The sequence below is a fragment of the Lampetra fluviatilis genome, chromosome 22, assembly GCF_964198595.1.
Source record: "Lampetra fluviatilis chromosome 22, kcLamFluv1.1, whole genome shotgun sequence".
Classification (NCBI taxonomy): domain Eukaryota; kingdom Metazoa; phylum Chordata; class Hyperoartia; order Petromyzontiformes; family Petromyzontidae; genus Lampetra; species Lampetra fluviatilis.
This window is the reverse complement of record NC_136296.1, coordinates 12,988,390-13,008,406: the sequence shown is the minus strand read 5'-3', so window position 1 is coordinate 13,008,406 and position 20,017 is coordinate 12,988,390. Positions and strand designations below refer to the sequence as shown.

Here is a 20,017-nt window from a genome sequence, read left to right as displayed (position 1 = left end):
TCATCGCTGCTGTCGGGGTTTTTTTTTGAATGCCATATAAATGCCGTTATTGTACAAGAGAAAGAGCAGTGGCAGCATGGTCTGCGTCCTTCCAAAGCAGTAGAATAGGTCTCGGTGTGCGCTGAGCCCCGTGAAGGAATTGCTCGTGAATGCTCAGAACATCTCAAGCAACAGATCCGACTGCCTTCTCCGACCCATGCTTTGGCCCTTTAGTTTGGGCTTGAAAACAACATAGCGTGGTTTTTATTTTGTCCTATGGATATACTGGCCACCACCATAGCAATGTGGAATTCCCACCACTGGCTCAAGGCTATTAACAAACACGATTACCGGCCCATCCACATTTGGACAAGGAGATGCTTTGCTGATGTCACTTTTACAGGCAGGCAAAGCCACGTGTCAGAATTGTAATATTTCGTCAATGTAGAGTGATGTGATAATAATGACTTGTTGCAAATACATTTGTGGTTGCCTGAGGTTGATTCATTATATATGTTTAAATGTTATTAAAAGCAATTACTCTACTGCAAGTTATCAGCACTAGATGCCAAGTGTTAAGTGATGTTGTTTTTGACCCATATCAGCAGTGGTGTTATCCATGATTTCAGTTAAAGCCGACGGTATCTCTCCCAGCATTTTTTTTGTAAATCAATGTTCGAGCGATAGCCGTATTGTTTACATCTAATGTGCGATGGTGTTACGCGTGGCCATGAAGCCAAACGTTTGCAACCAACGTGGGCGCAGCGCTGTGACAATCTCATCGCAATGCGGCGTTTTTCTTGTTTTTCCTCCCTCGCTGGCCATAACCACTCGCAGTGACGATCAACGGTGAGTACCAGAATCAAAGTTACCCTGCGACCCGTCCGTTACACATCGTTCCCACCATCATCATCACCGTCGTAGTTGCTTTGCAATGAGGCTTTGAAACATCTCCGCACCTCTCAGTGACTAGCGCTGCCGCGCACCCACTGAGAACTTTAACCATGGCGCTAATTATCTGCTCATTAACCAGATGTGGAGCCTCTGTGGATCATTGTCAGGAGGTTCACATAAAATGGATAAAGGTGCAGCCCTGTAATGTATTGCTCACGCCACTGCTGGCGGAAGGGCCTCCACAAAAGTGAGCTCTGGAGGTTCCCTCGAGAGCGTAGTGTGACCTCCTCCTCCACACTGGGTAGACATCCTCGAAGAGGCGGCAGTACCCACGCTTTGCCGCACCACGTGACCTGCTGGTCAATAAACTTGTGGTGTACTGCTGGGTGGACAGAGGTGGGCGGATTTAAGAAACGTGCCTGTTATTTAAACTGCCGCGCCGGGAGATCAAATCTAACCGCCGACAAGCGCCCGCTGTTATTGACACGCAGCATGGCACTCGTTTTCTTGAGGCCATGTCACTGCCCCAAAGTAAAAAAAAACACCAGAAACTTATCGTCGATATTGTGACCTTTGCTTATAGGCAAACAGTTGGCCTGGCCGCGGTTTAAATTCCAACTGAAAGTCAATCCTCGGTGATCAATTTTGAGGGCGCGTGTGGAGCACGAAAATGCACGTCGCATCGGGCGTGCTGACCCCCCCCCCCTCTCCTCTCCGTCCCCCCCACCGCCATTCAATCAGCGCCATTGAATGTGCTCAGCATGGAACACACTGGGAAACCTGGTCTCAGTGGCAGAGGGAAGCCGTGGTATCTTTTAACTGTGATTGTATTATGATTGTTGTTATGCAGCTACCACATCAAAAATTAGTAATTCATGTGGCCAGTTGACTCAGGTGTGAGAGCATCCAAACCAGGACCACGGAGACCCTGGGTTTTAATCCAGGTTCCAGCTGTGATCAAGTGTGGGCAGTTGATGGTCTCAGCCCAATGGCCAATGATTTACATATAGACCTTTTAGACTCGCATATAGACCCATAGATGTTCATAAACTCACTTAGATACCAACAAAAACAACAACAACCATTCGCCACTAAGTGGCGGTGACGTCACTACGACGCTTGTGCCAGGCCATGTGCACCTTGAGGCCACGTGAAGTGTCGAACGCCCGCTGGCAGGAGGTCACGGGGCAGACCCAGGTGCCACGGGTCGACTGATTGAGATGACCGAGATGACTGGCTGATGCACCACCTGTGCCCCCTACTGTGCCAACTTGCTGTGCTTTAGCCACCCGGCGCTCCGCTCGTTGTTGTGAGCGTCGCTCCTCCGCCCTCCGTTGTTGTTGGAGGGCGACTGCCTCCAACTGCCCAGTAGCGTCCTTCACGAGCCTCCTCCACTGAGGCCGATCTTGACACCGCTGGTACCAGTCATCGGCAAGTCCACTCAGCTCCACGTCCTTCTGTACCACATCACTCCATCTCTTCTCTAGCCCGTGCCGTGCCCATTTAGCCCCCTCGATCCGGCCGAACAAAAGCTGTTTAGGCATGCGGTAGCTGGGCATGCGGACTACATGACCTAGCCAACGCAGCCTTGCCTGCTGGAGGAGCTCACCGATGGGACTTTGTCCAGATCTGTCGAGGATTTGTGAGCTCCTCACACAATCCAGCCTGGTTAAACCCAGGATTGATCGTAGGCAAGCCAGCCTAAATGTTTCTAACCGGTGAAGATGTTCAATTAGGGGGGTTCCATTAGATACCGATAACCTAAACACAGACACCCATTGACTCACAAAGATACTGATAGACTTGTGTATAAAACCATAGGTTTACACAGACCCATAGACTTTTATATAAACACTCATAGCCTCACAAAGAGTGGGAACGAACTGGCTTATTAAGTGAAGTGAGTTGATGGCCTCAGCACAGTCACCAATTACTAAACAAGCCCACCATAAAGTATACATTTTGTTTTCTCTTAATTTACCTAAGTTGCGTATGTGAGACTTAATGCTGCTATTTACAGGGCGTTGAAAGTTAAATCTCCTTGTGTGGATGGAGCTCTATTCAAGTGACTTCAGAAGTAGTTCTACGAAGATATCTTCAGGGGCCCTTCTCTGACGCAGGCTGACGATGTTACTGTTCAATTCTGTAGGTGACGAGATAACCCACAGCACCACAGAATAATAGCGCAGTCCAGACTACAGTTTTGCACAATGAGCAGAGGCACGTGTTACAAATCACACAGCCTGTGTGCATTTCCAAAAAAACCCATTGGCACTTGCTGATGAAGTGCATTGTGGTCCTCTTGTCTTAGGCCCACCATCAAAATACTTTTGAGGGATGTGACCGACCGATGGTAGCAGCAGTGATGCAGTGAAGCGGCAACTGTGGAGTGGTCCTCACGAGGGTGAAACCGGTCTGCAGTTATCCATCACTCCATCACTGCCGCTGTCAGTCGGTCACATTGGCTCCAATTAATTTTGATGGTGGGCCTAAAACGACAGTACCACAGTGCACTTCTTTGGAAAGTGCCGATGGTTTTAGCAGGCGCACAGAGACTGCGTGCTCTTTGCACGTGTTTGCGTGTAATTTGAAGCTCACGATGCACTGCTCGCAGCAACGTTCTGAATGGCGATTGCTTGATCTCATTGTGTGAGGCCGATGGCATAAACGGAATAGAATTTGGGGCGAAAATTTATTTTATAATGTCCCATATTGTGGGGGTTTCTCTCTCCGCACGATGCGGGTGATGATTGCGTCATTCACGGCGGAAGCTTTGACCATAGACAGACGGCAGTGATGGGGGCAGCCGTCTCCAGGTTTAGACAGTGGGGCATCTGGACAGCGGTGAGTGCCCCACGCCACGAGTCTACTAACCCGAGCTTGATTCCCAACCATGGCAGTGAACAATCAGTGGTGAGCGACATCTGAATGGCCTTGTTCCCCGCCCCCCAATTTTAGCGAACTCGCACGGACCAGAGCGATGAAATATGGTCAGCCGCATGGGGAGGCCTTCACAAAGATCTGAGAAATTATTTACTTCTTATTTATGCCCCAACTGTTGCAAGGAGTGTATAATTGGAGTGTATAATTGCTCAGCTGGAGAGTTTACAGATCACTTTTGCCCAAGGCAGGTGCTCGTTACAATGTGCGTGCAAAGATGGATCACTCGCCGCGCCTCTCCCTGAGCCCCGGCTGTAGCCGTGATCTCTTGCCGGGGGTGCGCCAGTGGAGCCAGGTACGGTACATGGCATGGGTCTCTGGACACCCCTACAATGTTTAAATACGGCTAAACATCCACAACTTTGGACACAATTCTCGGTACCGCCAAGTCGACGTGTGATGTCGACGCCGATTGTGTTGCGGATGGAGTGTGCGAGTTCAGGCAGCGCACGAGCCGTGGGCTCCACACCGATTCGGTAGCCACTGTAGATTTGACGACCGCAGTGCAGTGGTGTTCCTCTTGTCTGTGACAGAGTGGGGGGGGGGGGGGCACGAACTTCGTAGGTCCCGTCCGTAATCCACACGGTAACCACCGGCAACCATTCACTCGTGGAGCACCCCCAACTAGCGCAGTGCGCTGTGTCCTTAGGGCACAGCTTTCACGAGCGACAGCTCCCGTCACGAACGATCTTGTAGGAAGAACGCACAGACGAGGCTTGCGAAAGCTCGTTGGTGTGCAGCTGCGGTGAAGTGCTCTGGTAAGAGAGGTAAGAGAGGTTATGTCACTACGAATGTGCAACCGTGAAATGTTCAATCTCCCCTTCCGAGCGCCCCGCGTTGGGGTACCACGCAACAAAAGTGGTCTTATCGAGTAACGTCAGCCGCAGCGGCGGCTCACGTTGGCGCAAGGAGAGAAGTACAGGGGCCACGGTTTCTGGTGCAATGAATGTTGTATTGAGCCCCGAGCGCTGTCGAGCTGGGGACCGTAGTTTGGCGTTAAACTGAGAGAGACGCTTCGGTGCAGTGGGCTCAGTGCACACACACTCACACAACAACAACAACAACCGCCATTCGCCACTAAGTGGCGGTGACGTCACCACGACGCTTGTGCCAGGCCATGTGCACCCTGAGGCCACGTGAAGTGTCGAACGCCCGCTGGCAGGAGGTCACGGGGCAGACCCAGGTGCCACGGGTCGACTGACCGAGATGACCGAGATGACTGGCTGATGCACCACCTGTGCCCCCTACTGTGCCAACTTGCTGTGCTTTAGCCACCCGGCGCTCCGCTCGTTGTTGTGAGCGTCGCTCCTCCGCCCTCCGTTGTTGTTGGAGGGCGACTGCCTCCAACTGCCCAGTAGCGTCCTTCACGAGCCTCCTCCACTGAGGCCGATCTTGACACCGCTGGTACCAGTCATCGGCAAGTCCACTCAGCTCCACGTCCTCCTGTACCACATCACTCCATCTCTTCTCTAGCCCGTGCCGCGCCCGTTTAGCCCCCTCGATCCGGCCGAACAAAAGCTGTTTAGGCATGCGGTGGCTGGGCATGCGGGCTACATGACCCAGCCAACGCAGCCTTGCCTGCCGGAGGAGCTCACTGATGGGACTTTGCCCAGATCTTTCAAGGACTTGTGAGCTCCTCACACAATCCAGCCTGGTTAAACCCAGGATGGATCGTAGGCAGGCCAGCCTAAATGTTTCTAACCGGCGAAGATGCTCCACTAGGGGGGTCCACGTTTCGCAAGCATAGAGAAGGGAGGGAATGACCGTGGCCGAGAAGATCTGAAGCTTTGTGCGGAGCGACAGACCAGGTAGCTTCCACACAGCGTTACGCAACCGATGAAAAGATATTGCCGCTCGACTGATTCGGAGTGAGACCTCTGCTGATAAACTGGAGCCGGTCATGAGCACACTGCCCAGGTATGGGAAACTCTCTACTCTCTCCACAACTGCCCCATCACCGATTGGGAGTTGTGGGGACGGAGTGCCCGATGGTACAAAATACCCAGGCAGGTGCTTAGTTTTGGTGGGGCTGATGGTAAGGCCCCACCTCTTAGTAGCACACTCCAGTCTCAGCAGCAGCGTCTCCAACTCCTCTTCTGAATGAGCAGCTATTACCAAATCATCGGCATACATAACGTGGTTGACCAATAGGGAGCCATCCCTTGATCGCACCCGGGCGTCGATCAGCCTCCCATTATATCTGTACCAAATGGTAATTCCCCCGGTACAGCTATTGAAGGCTTCACGAACTACGCAGTCGAAATAGATGTTAAATAATGTGGGAGCCAGAGGACATCCCTGTCGCACCCCAAGGTGTACAGGGAAAGGCTCCGACTCCCGGCCACGTAGTTTTACCCGGGCCCGCTCACCATCATGAAGGTCCTTAATGATCGTGAGCAGAGGGTCAGGGACTCCGAAAGCACGAAGAACAACCCAGAGCCCAGTCCTACTGATGGTATCATAGGCCTTGACCAGGTCAATAAAGCAGAGATGTAGGTCTTTTTGGAATTCCCTACACCTCTGCTGTAGCAGACGGACAGAAAATATGGCATCTGTGCAGGACCGCCCTTTCCTGAAACCACATTGGGGCTCCGCAAGCCTCTCCTCAGCATGCCTAGCAAGGCGATGTTGAATAATCCTTGCCAGGACCTTACCCGGCACACTGAGGAGTGAGATGCCCCTGTAGTTGTTACAGTCGGTACGGTCCCCCTTCTTAAAGAGGGGGACCACCAGGGCATCCTTCCAGTCCTGCGGAACCCGTCCAGTGGTCCAGACTGTTGTTATGATGTCATATAGGGCAGTCTGTGCACAAACGCCACCCTCCCTCAGCATTTCGCCTGGGAGATCATCTCTGCCCGGTGCCTTCCCTGGTCTCAGACTCCGGATCGCCCTCAGTACTTCCTCAACAGCCGGTACCTCAGCCAGCCACTCACAGGGGGTGACCTCTTCCAATATTTGAGGCACCGCAGCCTCAGCTGGGTTATCCCCACTTTGTGCCATGATGTTTTCCTGGCTGAGAGATTTTCCCTCCCCCAGGACCTCACAGAAATGCTCAGCAAATCTGCACACTCACACACACTCACACACACTCACACACACTCACACACACTCACACACACAATCACTCACACACACACTCACACACAGAGAGAGATGGACAAAATTAAGCCGGAGTGAGACGAGACGTCTAGGTGAGACGGAATCTTCGTGAAACGAGAGCTATATAGACAAGAGACAGAGAGCTGGTGAGACGGGAAGAGAGCTGGAGACATAATAGGGTAAGAGAGTTTAAGTCGTTTCGTTATATTGTCTTTATATTGAATTTAAGCCGATGTTTCATGCACCCTTTGCTTTCCATGAGCTCAGGTCCCCTCCTGAGCTGTTTGGGGCCCCCCCAGGTTTTCTTTGCAAAGCGCAAACAGGGCCGGCCGATAACCCCGCACAGTGACTTGCGCAGATCTCTTCAGAATATATGTTTTAAAAGCAATTGGCTCGCGCCCAATCAATATTGTGGTGGAATCTTAAAGGCAAATTCCTGTTATGCTTCCAGCAAGCAGCTCCTGGCTAAGCCCTCTTTGTGCTTGAGGTGCAACACTCACTTTCGCTATCCCTCTGGAATTGGCAAATTCTGGTGGTGAAATGGGATCAATTAGAGATGGATTTGGATTCCAATTTGATTTGAGGCCAACTTCATTGGCTTGTGATTTGATTTGGGGGCCCGGGCTTCTGAGAGCAGGTGCATTAGGAGGAGCGGGTTAATGCGATTCGTTATTACACCGTTGTCACGAGCCTGACGGGCACACCACGGAATCCCGGTCGGTAGTGCGCCTGCCGCCGCATTCTCCATAATTGACCAATATTGTGGTGACGCACGCTACGATCGCCGTCGTGTGTTTTGTTTGTGAATCCGAGTGCGCTGCACCTACGAAATGTGTCTGTTTGGTTTCTATTCACTGGCTCGCTCGCTAATGCATTCGGCAGCAAGAATGTATACGGCGTTCAATGCAGCCGCATCTCAACATGCTTTACACAATTGTAGACTACATGAGGGTAGATGGGGGGGGGGAGGAAGGCATCCAGTGCTTTGAATCGAGACAGCTAAGTTAATGTATGGCCAGGTGAGGGCCCATTGAGACTGCGAGACTCTTTTTTTTTCATAGCGATCTGTCTTACTGAAGCGGAAAAATCCAAGATTATATTCGAGCAAAACCAAAGTCTACATGTGCAAGTTCCAAAAGTGAACGTTTTATGTGGACGCAGTATCACCGTGTGACAAAATCTGAAATTATGAACAAGATCAGGACCGGTTGAGTTGGAAGGCAGCGTTGAATCCAAGGGCAGCTTCCCAACAAGGATCCGTAGCTTTGTTACCACAGAGATGTACCTCGTAATCATTTAAAAAACACACACGCACACTCGTGGAGCTTAACCATGGAGAAGCCATCGCCATGGGCGGAGATTAACAATTATCCACGAATTGCGGGATGAGAGTCCGCTCTTGATTGCCTGCTGGGTCTTGATTCCCCTCGTGCTGAGTTGACACCGAGGCAAAACTGCTGCAGGGCAATATGAGATGCCGGCAATAAACGCTCGTGCTGGCTCGGCCTTCGCGGAAGGCTGCGTGTGGCGGTCGACGTTGTGGTGCGGTGGCTGCTGCGTGCCCAATCGTGGCTGGGCGACGTGGGGCGAGCTTCCCGTGGAGGGACGGCGAGTCCCAAAGAGCGGCGTAGCTATGGAGGAGCGCCGGCGCTCGCCTGCCCTCCGCACGAACTAGATTTTAATCTTGCACGTGATATCACCATCCTCGACGACATTTCCTGGCTCGACCTCCATCAAGTGGCACAACTATTGAGTGTGCAGGCGGCGCAACTCTACCAGGGCCCTGTGAGCCGCAGGTTGCCCGGGCACTTGGCAGGGAAGACGGAGAAAAATTGGACAGGGATGGGCAACATTATATTAACCCTTTCCGATCAGTTTTTCCTTCCGATTCCAAATGGATTCGAAATATTTGTTTTTATTAAATAACTTTATTGGTACCGAGGCTCCCACAAGACCATGCAGAAGGGCGTGTGGCACAATTTGGCACCAGTTATCACAGAGTGCAGTCGTCTCGCTGCCGTTCTCTGCAGTGAGTACAATGTCTTCAAAAACAGCGTCGCTATGCCTCTCAAAATAAATTTCACGCTAACAGCTCGCACGTTCCGAGATTCAGCGGTGAACGTGGACCCACCTTCCAACTAGATTGACTCACCCCCACCATAGGAATGTGGAATTTCCACCACTGGCTCTGGGCCGTGAATTTGAGCTGAGCACCAGTGGACTCGATGCTCTCTAAGCTGGGAAATCACTTGGGCCGAAGACGTGAAATCCCGCGTGGAAGTCGCGCCATGTGCCGCCCACACACACCGGGTATAAAACGTGGGTAATTAACTATACAACGAGCGCCGTTGACGTATCTCCGCGCGGCACCGAGCGTGTTCAGCAGACCACTGTGACAAGGGTTGTCCAAAGTGGTCTAATATTACACAGCCGGAAATTAATAATAAATAATATCTCCCCGGTCAGATATGTTTTTGAAGCGTGTGTCACAGCAGAGAATGCGCACTGATTAAACACTTCTTCAGGCACGTTGGTAATCGTCGTGTATTTACCGTCGATGACGTGCGCTTCACAAACGTGGTCATTAGCAATAAACACGCAAACACAAAAAAACTTAAGAGTGCGCAGAGAAGCGTGGAGAGATCAACAAGAACTGGTCGACAGCTTAGCGAGGCCTTCATCCAGCAGTGGATTGATCATGGTGGGTGTCGATGAATTGGACATGGGCATGCCTATCATCAGCGGTTATATAATCACTCCATCTCCTCAGAGGATTTCCTCTCGAATGCATTTCATGCATTTTCTGCTGCTCCATCATCGTCGTTCTCCATCATCGGCCAATCATCCGTTGTCGCGACTAAATTAAGTACAGCATTTTAATCGTACTTTGTTGTTCTCTTCTAGTTTTTTTTTACAAAATGAATCGCTTGCCACCACTCGTGAATGTCTTGGTGTGATTGGCGCATGGGGCGGCATGGACGCTGCGCTGAGGATGTTGGGGATGAGCGGCGGCAATAAAAGCCGCGGCACCGGCAGCGCCGGCGCGTGTCTCCCTCCGTCAGGCCGAGCGAGAGGCCTCGTGACGTCTCTACATTTCATCCTCCACTTGGTTTCTCGCGAATGGGCGACACCAGGGCTCGCCACTGCGCTTGCCTTAAGAGCCTTTCGTGAATTGGTTCCAAAAGTCAAGTAAAACGACGCAAGCTTTACATTGTCACTCATCCAGATATGACACATTCATCTAAATGAGGGAAACCATCTGGCAGGAGACGTGGAGAACATCTCATTTTATTCCCTCTTTAGTATGCGTAAACGGCACGTTTCTGTTCAGCATTGAACACTCGCCAAACATCTCAAGTATGACTCTCCCGAGTCTTGAGACTAAATCGGGCTCTGGTAGCCCGGCCCTTTGCCTGCATCAAGTATGGTGCCGGACACAGACCGAGGACAACATCTTGATGTTCTCAAAAGGTTTTGGGGGCGGACACTGGAACCACGGCCTTTCTGCATTTACTGCAACCGTCCCAGCCAAACCAGCACGTTGGGCAGATTGAACATAACTGGGTCTGGAAACCAACTTCAGGTCCGGGCATGAGTGCTGCTGGTGTGCGCTTGGGGTGACCTGACCCTGCTTTCTGCTGCTTCTTCTGTTGCTTTTGCTGATGCCGCTCATGCTCCTCTTGCTGCTGCTGCGGCTGCTGATGGCGGTGTTACTGCTGATGCCGCCGATGCTTCTGAGGCAGAGTGCCTTGCTGCATTGACCATGCCATGCGTCATTTTCCAAGCGCAGTAAAACCCCCACAGGTTTTACTGCTCATCTCAGCGGCCGAGCGCAGTGCATCAGAATTATAGCGCAAGGCCACGGACGCGTCCCAAGCTTTTAAATTGCATTGTTTTGTATGCATTTTTATTACCTATTGGCTTTTTATGTTACGTATAAAGCACCGAATCCTTTTCAATTACGGTATTTCATTAAAAGCCTGAATAATTGGCACGTGGCCTTGTCCCCGGCAATGATTGGTGGTGGCCTGTGTGCCACCGCAACGCGTGCGTGCAACTCGAGAATGGCCAACAACGACCGTGGCAAGGTTAAGTTAAACTGGCGTGCGAAGGTCTGACTTGTTTGATCGGTAAGCTCACTAAACAATGCTGCTACAAATACAAACATACTGCTCGGGCTATTATCATTAAAAATATATTACAGTGGAAGCTGGATATAATGACACCTTTTAGAAACACGGTTATTAGATTAGCAACACATGCGCAGGGAAACTTATGATGCGAGCATCCAGCAAGCGAGCAATTGCAGAGCTGCATCTTTACGTTTGCCGTGTACAATCGACGCACGCACATCCTCACGCGAACACACCCACCCACACACGCACGCACACACACGCACACACACGCACGTACACACGGCATGCACAGCGTCTCCTCTCTCGTGCCGACCCTCGCCCCCCGCTCGTTGCAGACGACAGCCACGCGGGGCTCTCCGACTCGGGCATCCTGCTCGACCCGGGGAGCCACAGCCTCCCGCCCAGCGTCACGTCGAGCGCGCACACGCTGCCACACGCGGCGCGCGCCGGGCGCCATGCGCCGGGCCTCGAGTCCGCCTACCAAACCGGGAGCCGCGGCAAGGAGCCGGCGTACCGGGGGCCGCAGGTCTCCGGCGAGGCCTCGTACCGCGCGGGGGCCGCGCCGGGCGACGCGGCCTACCACGCCGGTGGCCGGGGCCCGGACCCGGCGGTGTACCGGGCGCCGCCGCCGCCCGCCAACGACGCCGCGTACCGCTCGGGGCAGGCGGCCAACGAGGCGGCCTACCGCGCCGGAGGCCAGCAGCAGGGCCCGGAGGGGAGCTACCACGCGGGCGGGCGTGCCAAGGATGCCGGCTACCGCCTTGGGCCAGCGCCGGTGCCGGCCGGCGAGCTGATGTACCCGCCGGCGCAGATGCGCACGGCGATCCGCGTGGCCGACCTACTGCAGCACATGAACCAGATGAAGACGACGGAGGGCTGCGGCTTCAAGGAGGAGTACGAGGTCAGAGCTTCGATGTTTGCATCCTTGTTCTCGCTCGCTCGCTCGCTGTGTAACCTTCTTCCCCATACTGAGAGTCCAATAGGGCTTTCATTTGCCTTTGGCGGGCAGCCACATTCACACAGCCACACCATCACTTCTGAAACTGCCAGAAGGCTCGTTCAGTGACAGAAGTGGCTGAGCTGCTCATGCGAAAGTATCATCACAGAAGTGACTGTTTGTGTGTGTCTCACATGGGTGCCACGGTAGCCTTGATGGTTTGTCCGCTGTCGCCACCTGTCCTGGTGTTCCCAAGATCGTATTAAATGTCCAGTTTCTTGTCAGTTGCTGAACAACATACCACTCAAGACAATATATCTACATTCTCACTGTATTATCTAGACTATAAAGCGGTACAAATCTAGTCACACACAGCAACCGTATAACGAGACGCATGGGAAACAGGTGCGTCATAATCCGGACGATATGGTTATTCTTCCGGTGCTGTGAGATCTCCGTGAAGCAGTTTCTTTTGGCAATGTGGCGAGGGCGACCGCCCTCCGTGCGCTCCCCCGCGTTTTGAGCGGCGCCCCGTTAACGCGAGGCCGTGGTGCGTTGACGGTGCCACCGCAGAGCTTCCTGGACGGGCAGTCGGCGCCCTGGCAGGTGGCCAAGAAGGAGGAGAACCGGGGCAAGAACCGCTACGGCAACATCATCGCCTGTGAGTCCCGGCTGGCGGCGCCGGGAACCCACCGGAGCCCACCCAATGCACTGCTCAGCAGCTGTTGTGTAATTCGTTTAGTGAATGGCAAAAACAACAACAACAGCAACGACCGAAAAGTGGCCGACTCTCATATTAATTAAAACATAAGAAAGTGCACGTGGGTGTGATGCATTTTCACGTGACTTAGTTGGAAAGTTAATTAATTAAGTTTGCGGTAATTGTTCTGGGCCGTGCCACCGCGAGAGGCCGCACGTCATTCCATCATCTGATGGAATGACGTGCGGCCGCTCGCATTCATAATAATAATAATGTGATCCCTACAATGGGGCCGTTGAGTATCCTATCGGCCCAGGTATAATTTCCTCCTTTCAAAATTGAATCCTTGAGGGGGATGGGATTGTTGGCGGAGAGACCCTGCGCATCGCTCTCAATCTTTCCAGCTTCCACATCTCACGATGGCGATGCACACGCATGGTGCCCAGCGTTTGTGAGCCAAGGGTTAGTGGATCACGTACACATTTGTGAAACTCTCAAACCCGTTGGCCAGGAGATGGGAGTGGGTTCATGATCCCATCTGCTCCCCGTTCAATTCCAGGCTCTTCTCCTCTGCCTATCACTGACTGTCCTTTTATCTTTATAAAATAATAATGAATGTGACTCCGTTCCCCCGAGCGGTCATGTCCCACTGCGTGGAACAGCACCTTGAGATGCGCTTGCATTGAGACGGTATATAAATACAAATTGTATTGCCATTGTAAACCCTCGTACGTGTGGGTTTTCTCTGGGTAATCGAGTTTCCTCCTACACAGAACACTCCTCAAAAATTGCATTGGCCAAACATCTGACTGCAGGGCCCTCTTGAAGGGTCTAGAGAGTCAACGAAGCGTGCCTGGATAAATGACTTGCATTACCTTGGATATATCAATGACGCCACGACCCCTCCCCCGTGCTTCTCTGCACTCCCCCAGACGACCACTCCAGGGTGTTGCTGCAGCCCTTGGATGCCAACCCTCACTCCGACTACATCAACGCCAACTTCATCGACGCAAGTTCCTTTCACCTAACGGGCAGCGCACGCGCGTAGAAGACGCGGGGACTGTGACGCGCGCGCGCATCGTTAGCTTGGAAATAGATTGCATCGTCACAGCCCTAACGCCCAGGAGACCCACTGGCATGTTTAACATCAGTGCCGCCCAAATGTTCCTGGAGGCCTGGAGATGGAGGCCCAGGGCTGAATGGCATGCGGGGCTAGCCGCTAATTCAAAGCGGAAAAAAACATCCCTCTTTTGTGTGAGGCCTGGGGAAAGTTGCCCATTAAACCTCCAACCTCTCTCGAGGTGGCCCTGTGTAACAAACCAAACGACGACGATGATGAAGAGCATATTTTTAGACGATAGCAATATTGTCTGATTTGTATTCCGAGTGAGCCATAGATTTGTTTTGAATTGTTGTGGACGTAGTACGTTGTAAGGACACGAGTGCATCCCTGTGTTCACAACACGCTTGGATAACAGTGTCTTCGCTCATGTAAATCAAATGAAGTGCAACAAATAAACACGAAATGTACATTCCCGCTGAACACCAATTAATACGAATCATGCGTGCTTACAAATTCGAGTCGTAATTAAAAAAGAATTCGCATTTCTCGGAAACAAAGTCACGGAATGACGCGCCAGATAAATTAAATTCCCGTTGAATGCGTGTGTGCATGCGCGTTCTCAAATTTATAAAAAGATCGTAGCGACGACGTTGCATATCCAATTATGTGGATGCTGCCTCGCCCGCACTTGCGCCGAGATGCAGGCTCGACTCCCTCCTTCCCCTAAAGCGCCACTTGCCCCCTGAGACTTGCGTGTGGGGTGCGCGGGACGCATGTTCCCGTTTTCCCCATTCTCGCCAGCTCGATTCAACTCACAAAAATAATAATAATAAACCACAATGGTAGCGCTCCTACACGGCAACAAGCGTTCGTGACACTGATGTACGCCGCAGCCGTTTCTGCCTAATCGCTGAACTCTGCTTTATTGTCGCTTCTGCGGGTATCACAATTTGCTTACGTAAAAAAATAGACAAGTAAGCATGTAACCATTATGGTTCGGCACCTTGTGGTGTCAGCGCTGCTAATTGCCCGCGTCTCCCTCCGCGCTGCCGCGTGGGTGCTGGGCGTGATGCGGGCGGGATGCTCGCTGCTCGCTCTCGTTGCTGCCTCGGTGCTGACTGTGAGCTCTCCGTTTGTCTTTGTTCAGGGCTACCACAGGCCGCGGCAGTACATCGCAACGCAAGGTACGTGGGAATGATGGCGGCCCGAGCCCAGAGTTTTCTCTGCACTTTCTCTTGTTCTTGTTGTCGTCGCCAAGTAACTCCCCACCGCCAGGCGAAGGCCTCCCCAATTCTCTCCCCAATCCATCCTGTCCGGTCGTGACCTCCGACCTCTGTGATGTTGTCTTGCTGCTGCCGCCGCTGTTGCCGCTATCTTCTTCTGCTTCTCCTCCCTTCTCTTGGTCTCTGCTCCAACGGAGTTCTTTTAACTTCTCATCTCTCGTCAGCTGCTCTCATGACTAGTGCTGCCCAATTCCACTTGATTTCCGTTGCTTTATCAGCTGCATCATCATCATCGGTGAGCCCTGTTCTTTTCATCCTATCTTAATTTCTTAAATTATCTAATTGACTACCTCTTCAAAGTCTTATTTCCATAAATCTTAAGAAAACATGGAGATGTTATTGCAACTGGGAAGTGTTGGGAATCTATACAGCACTTAGCTGTGTTGTGCAATGTTGGACTCTGCCATTGGTGACGTGGAATTAAACTTGGGCCTCGGAGGGTCAGAGGGCCCGTGTTGTATGCGGCACCGTGCCACGACAAGCAATATGGCGGTCATGAGTGGCACGGCATCTGGGTGTTGTGGTACGAGGTTAACAGTGGCACAGGCGTCGCACGGCAGGTGCGTGGCAATCTTCTTCACCGATGGACTATTGAGATTATCCCACGGTGGGACTGCGATCACCAATCTCAAACCACGGGCCACAGCATAGTAACGCTACCACCTGCCTCCATCATTTCACCGGCAGATTTTCAGATATTCACCTGAAGCCATCCACTGGCTCGCTTGCCATCCCTCACATGGACGTGCACTCATATTGCTGATCATCTTTCCATCTGTACGGAAACAGTGGCACAAAGCTTGCCCTACCTTGGGATCGAGGTCACAACAGAGGATTTCTGATTCCCGATCCCCATTCTCCCGTCGCTCCTTCGCCCCTCTCCTCTCGCTCCCCTCCCCAACCTGACAAAAGCCTCGGTCTTTTCGCCGCCTATTAACTCGGTCCATATTTCGGCACACTTCGACGCAACAAAATGTGTACATTAGGCCGCGGCAAATAACAATTTGCATAATTTGCCGTGCGTGTGTGCGGGGTGGGGACACAATAGAAATCGTTTATAATGAACTGAAAGCTTATCCTCCGTTCCACTCGGTTATAATGAGGTTCTGCCGCTGAGCAGCGTCCTCTCTTAGCAGTCAGGCGGCGTATGCGCGCGGGGTAATTGTATTAAAAGCACCCTGGGCTCCGTTCCCCGACGCTTGCTGAGACGCGCGGTGTACATAGCAGGCAGCAGCAGCAGCGCTGTAAATTAATGGCCCATTACCTCGTGCTTAATAAACCCCCGACGCGGCTGAAGGCTTCGCGGGCCGCGAGCTCCGGGCGCCGCGCAGGGCAGCGAGCGGCGGTTCTCTCCTCCTCCTCGTCGTCGTTGACGCCACCGCCGCCCCGCGTGTGTTCGTCGTAGAGATTTTGATGAGTGATCAATACCCCATTTTACTTTCGTTTTCGTGTCGTCTGAGATTTATGGCCGTATTGTTCTTGTTAAAAATATAAATAGTAATTTAATTTAGAAAGGCTTTTTTTATTTATTCGAATCCGCTTTGCAAAAAAATCCGTTTGTCACTCCCCCCCCCCCGCACTGCGCGTGCTCCCAGATGTATTCAATTAAACAATGGGCGAAGTTCTGTGCACAAATGAGTGCATTTCATGAAATATAATGGCCTGGAATTTTGCTCAAAAAGTGTGGGTGGTTGGCATTCGTGCTGCGAATTAATTATTTTTTTACTTTAATCCTATAAAAGGTAGTGACGTGCGTCATGCAACTTGTGATGAGATGAATAGCAATGCTGCTGTAATGCGCATTTAACATTTGCAATTTTCATCATACCTCCGTAATTAATGTAATGTTCGTGAGTTCTTTCATTTTAAGCGATTGCTTTTACATTTGTTCCATTATTTTGAGACAATCCACTGGCTGTGGCTGTCATTTTATTTATTTATAAAGGCATCGTTCCCATATTTGTTTCTCCCCAAATGAAAGTATATTTTAGAGCACCTATCATTCACGCGGAATTTTTGGAGAGTGTATCTTATCAGCAGCTTTGGTTCAATACAAGCAAACTCTGGACTGGTTTTGGCATTCAATGTTTCATCAGCAGTGTCAGGCTTGCGTCAAACAATGCTGGTGAACTGCCCAAACTCTATAGGCGAGGATCAATTTCGGAGCTTTCTTTTTTATGTCATTCTAAATTCTTTGAAAAGCCTCTTTAATTGGCACTTTAGTCAGTTTTTAGCCAAAGCAATACCTTGTATGTCCGACGAAATCCAATTACTGCACATGACAGTGCCCATAGTACCAAAGGAAAAGGCAAAAGTAAACATTTAATGAGGACATCTCCGACTTTAATCCAAACATCAACAAATGAGAGCAAACCAGCAGAGCGGAGATGAGTGTTGTGAGTTGTCGTCTGATGGTATCTGGATTTCCAACTCAATGCCGCTCGACTGCAATAGTCAGCACACTGTGACTTGCAATCCAGAGGGCACCGGTTCAATTCCATCTCTCGGCTCGGCACTTGAAACAACGGGGCAGGTGATTAAATCATCCTGCCACCTCTGCCCAGCAGCAGCATAAATGAGTGCAACACCGTGAGTTGATGGGCAAGCCCCGTGTTGTGGGGCCTGTCCGCTACGAGGCCAAACACCCTCGAGAGGGCCTTTGTGTAAGGCTTACTCTCGTGCTGGGGTTGATCCCAATCAACATTTGCCCAAGGTACACATTCTGCAGCTCCTGTGTCCTCTATTCATGTAATAATTGGTTTATTCAACGAGCGAACAAAATGTTCGTATGTGACTTTTGTTTTGCCCGTACTTATCGTGAGCCCAGCTTGACATCCTTCTTTGTTCACTTCGTTGCATTGCAATTGCATGCTTCAATTACACTCTGTGCCAAAAGATATTTGTTTGCATCTTCCGCAATTAAAGGCACACACACACATCTATGCAACAATTTTGACAAAGTATTATTTTGACCAGAGCGTCCGGACAAACTCAGCTCGAAGTGGAGTGGGCTTCCATGCACGGAGACAATTTGACGGAGCGGTTCGTGAGCTCAAACAATGGTGCCTCGCGGCGCAGCGGCCCCCTCGTTCAAATCGGATGACTTTGGCGCTTTTGAAAAAAATAAGTTACCGAGGGTTACGGACGTGCACGATGTAAATGGATTCATGCAAACAATACCGTCGCTAATTGAATGCGGATCGAGCAGAAATTACATTTTCGGCGGTGAGTATCGCACACGCTCACTTCTGATTTGTGTGCACCCAGGGGGTGGAAAATCGGCGGTGCGGTGTTAGTGCGGTGTTAGTGCGGTGTTAGTGCGGTGTTAGTGCGCTGACAGCGCTGTGCCGGCGGCGCCCGTCTGGCTCTGCCCCTCGCCCCCCCTCTCCCGCACCCCCCCCCCTCTCTCGCCCCCCCCCTCTCCCGCACCCCCCTCCCTCTCCTGCGCCGTGGTCCCGGTGATGCCGGAGAAAAGCCGACTCAAAGCTCCTGGGCGTAGCAAATGGCGCCCGATACACCGAAACGCATAGCCGCCGAAAGAGTTGCCACCTCTAAGATACAATCTGGGATGTATAGCGCAAGGACAAGGATATATCGTGGAATCCTGCATGTAAATGCATTGTCTCCATTGGTGGATTGTTACGCAACTGATAAAAAACGAGATTGACAATAATCCCGGTAAGACTTGTCGATATCCCAGCAGCAGCAGCTACATCGAACAGTGGAAGTCCCTGGCTAAATCAAGACAGGTGGCAACCCCAGCTGCCGACGCGAAATTAATGGACGAAATGAGTGGAGTGTTTTGTTTGTCAGCTTAACCTCGACTATTTGCCACGGATTCTGGTCTCCGAGCTTTCTGAAGGAGAAATGAATGTGGATCCGAAGGTGCGAGGGAGTGTGTCACAGAGGTCACTCACAGCACTTAGCCCGGCAGTGAGCAAGGCGGAAACTAAAGGGGTCCCTTCTCTCTGTGTGTCTGGGGCTCGAGATGCAGCAGCCTCTGTAGCCTCAGAGAGGTTGGGAGGGGGGGTTAGCCTCGAATGAAAAAGGCTCAACCCCCCCTTCTAATTCTTATATCCAAGTCCAACATCGTTGGCATAGAAGTTCAGTACGACGACGCGGTGGGCGTCACAGCGGTCCCTCGTCCACACGGCGGCTGGGTCCCCTAGCGGAACGCACGCTAGACGAACGCATGGAGCGGCGTTACTCGCTTTAGCTCTAGATTTGAAGCTTTCGTGACTGCAAGGATTCATACTCTTAGGTTTTTTCGGTAAAGTCACGTAGGTAAAAATAAAAAAATATCTTTTTTATTTGTTATTACTCGCTTTAGCGTTTAACGTTCACTCGCAATTCCTTAAACCTTTATTTTTTATATTGCCCTACTTTAAAAACGGTCCCTGCGTGAGGTTGGCTGGTTGGGCTCGGACAAATTTGATCAGACCGCGGCGAGACGACTGCCACTGCTGCCCATGAAAGACCAAAGCGTGGCTGACCGTGACAAATGCGAAATCAACGGGGGTCGGCACGAAGATGAGAGGCTGCAATGCGCCGAGGAAGACCAAACATGGCAATTAGCTACAAATGTGTACAAGATGATTTACTGATCTCACTGATTGGCTGAGCTGATTATAGCGTAGAAGAAGCATTTATTTGCACGCTCCTCCACCAGCATTTGACAAAGAAGAGCACGTGACTGAATGTTTGGCTGCGTTGGTCGGCGACGCGAAGAGAGCGACCGAGAGGCGACGGGAACTCCACCAACTGCCGTCCACGAGATGAATAAAATCCAAGATGGTGACTAAATTGACACTCTTGGTAAAAAAATAACTGAACGAAAAAAAAATAGCAACACCACCTCCGTCTTCGGATCAGAGAGCAAACATTGAAATCTGCCGTTGCAAGACACTCGTGTGGGGGTCCCCGCGGAGATTACACAACGGCATCTGAACGGCTGCCCGTGTGTCTGGGACGTTTTAGTGGCTCTGG

General features: G+C 51.5%; 1 protein-coding gene across 10 annotated transcripts in view; it reads left to right on the top strand.

Moving 5' to 3' along the window:
* LOC144938578 (receptor-type tyrosine-protein phosphatase kappa-like) overlaps window positions 1–20,017 on the top strand; it is a 195,089-nt gene that overhangs the window by 129,158 nt on the left and 45,914 nt on the right. For 7 of the 10 annotated variants that reach the window (XM_078866540.1, XM_078866538.1, XM_078866534.1 and 4 more), the window contains 5 exons: window positions 817–828; window positions 11,384–11,949; window positions 12,559–12,646; window positions 13,618–13,694; window positions 14,896–14,932. In XM_078866540.1, the coding sequence (XP_078722666.1) occupies window positions 817–828; window positions 11,384–11,949; window positions 12,559–12,646; window positions 13,618–13,694; window positions 14,896–14,932 (780 nt within the window). The remainder of the gene's footprint in view (window positions 1–816; window positions 829–11,383; window positions 11,950–12,558; window positions 12,647–13,617; window positions 13,695–14,895; window positions 14,933–20,017) is intronic. The other 3 variants (XM_078866542.1, XM_078866539.1, XM_078866536.1) reach the window with 1 other exon arrangement.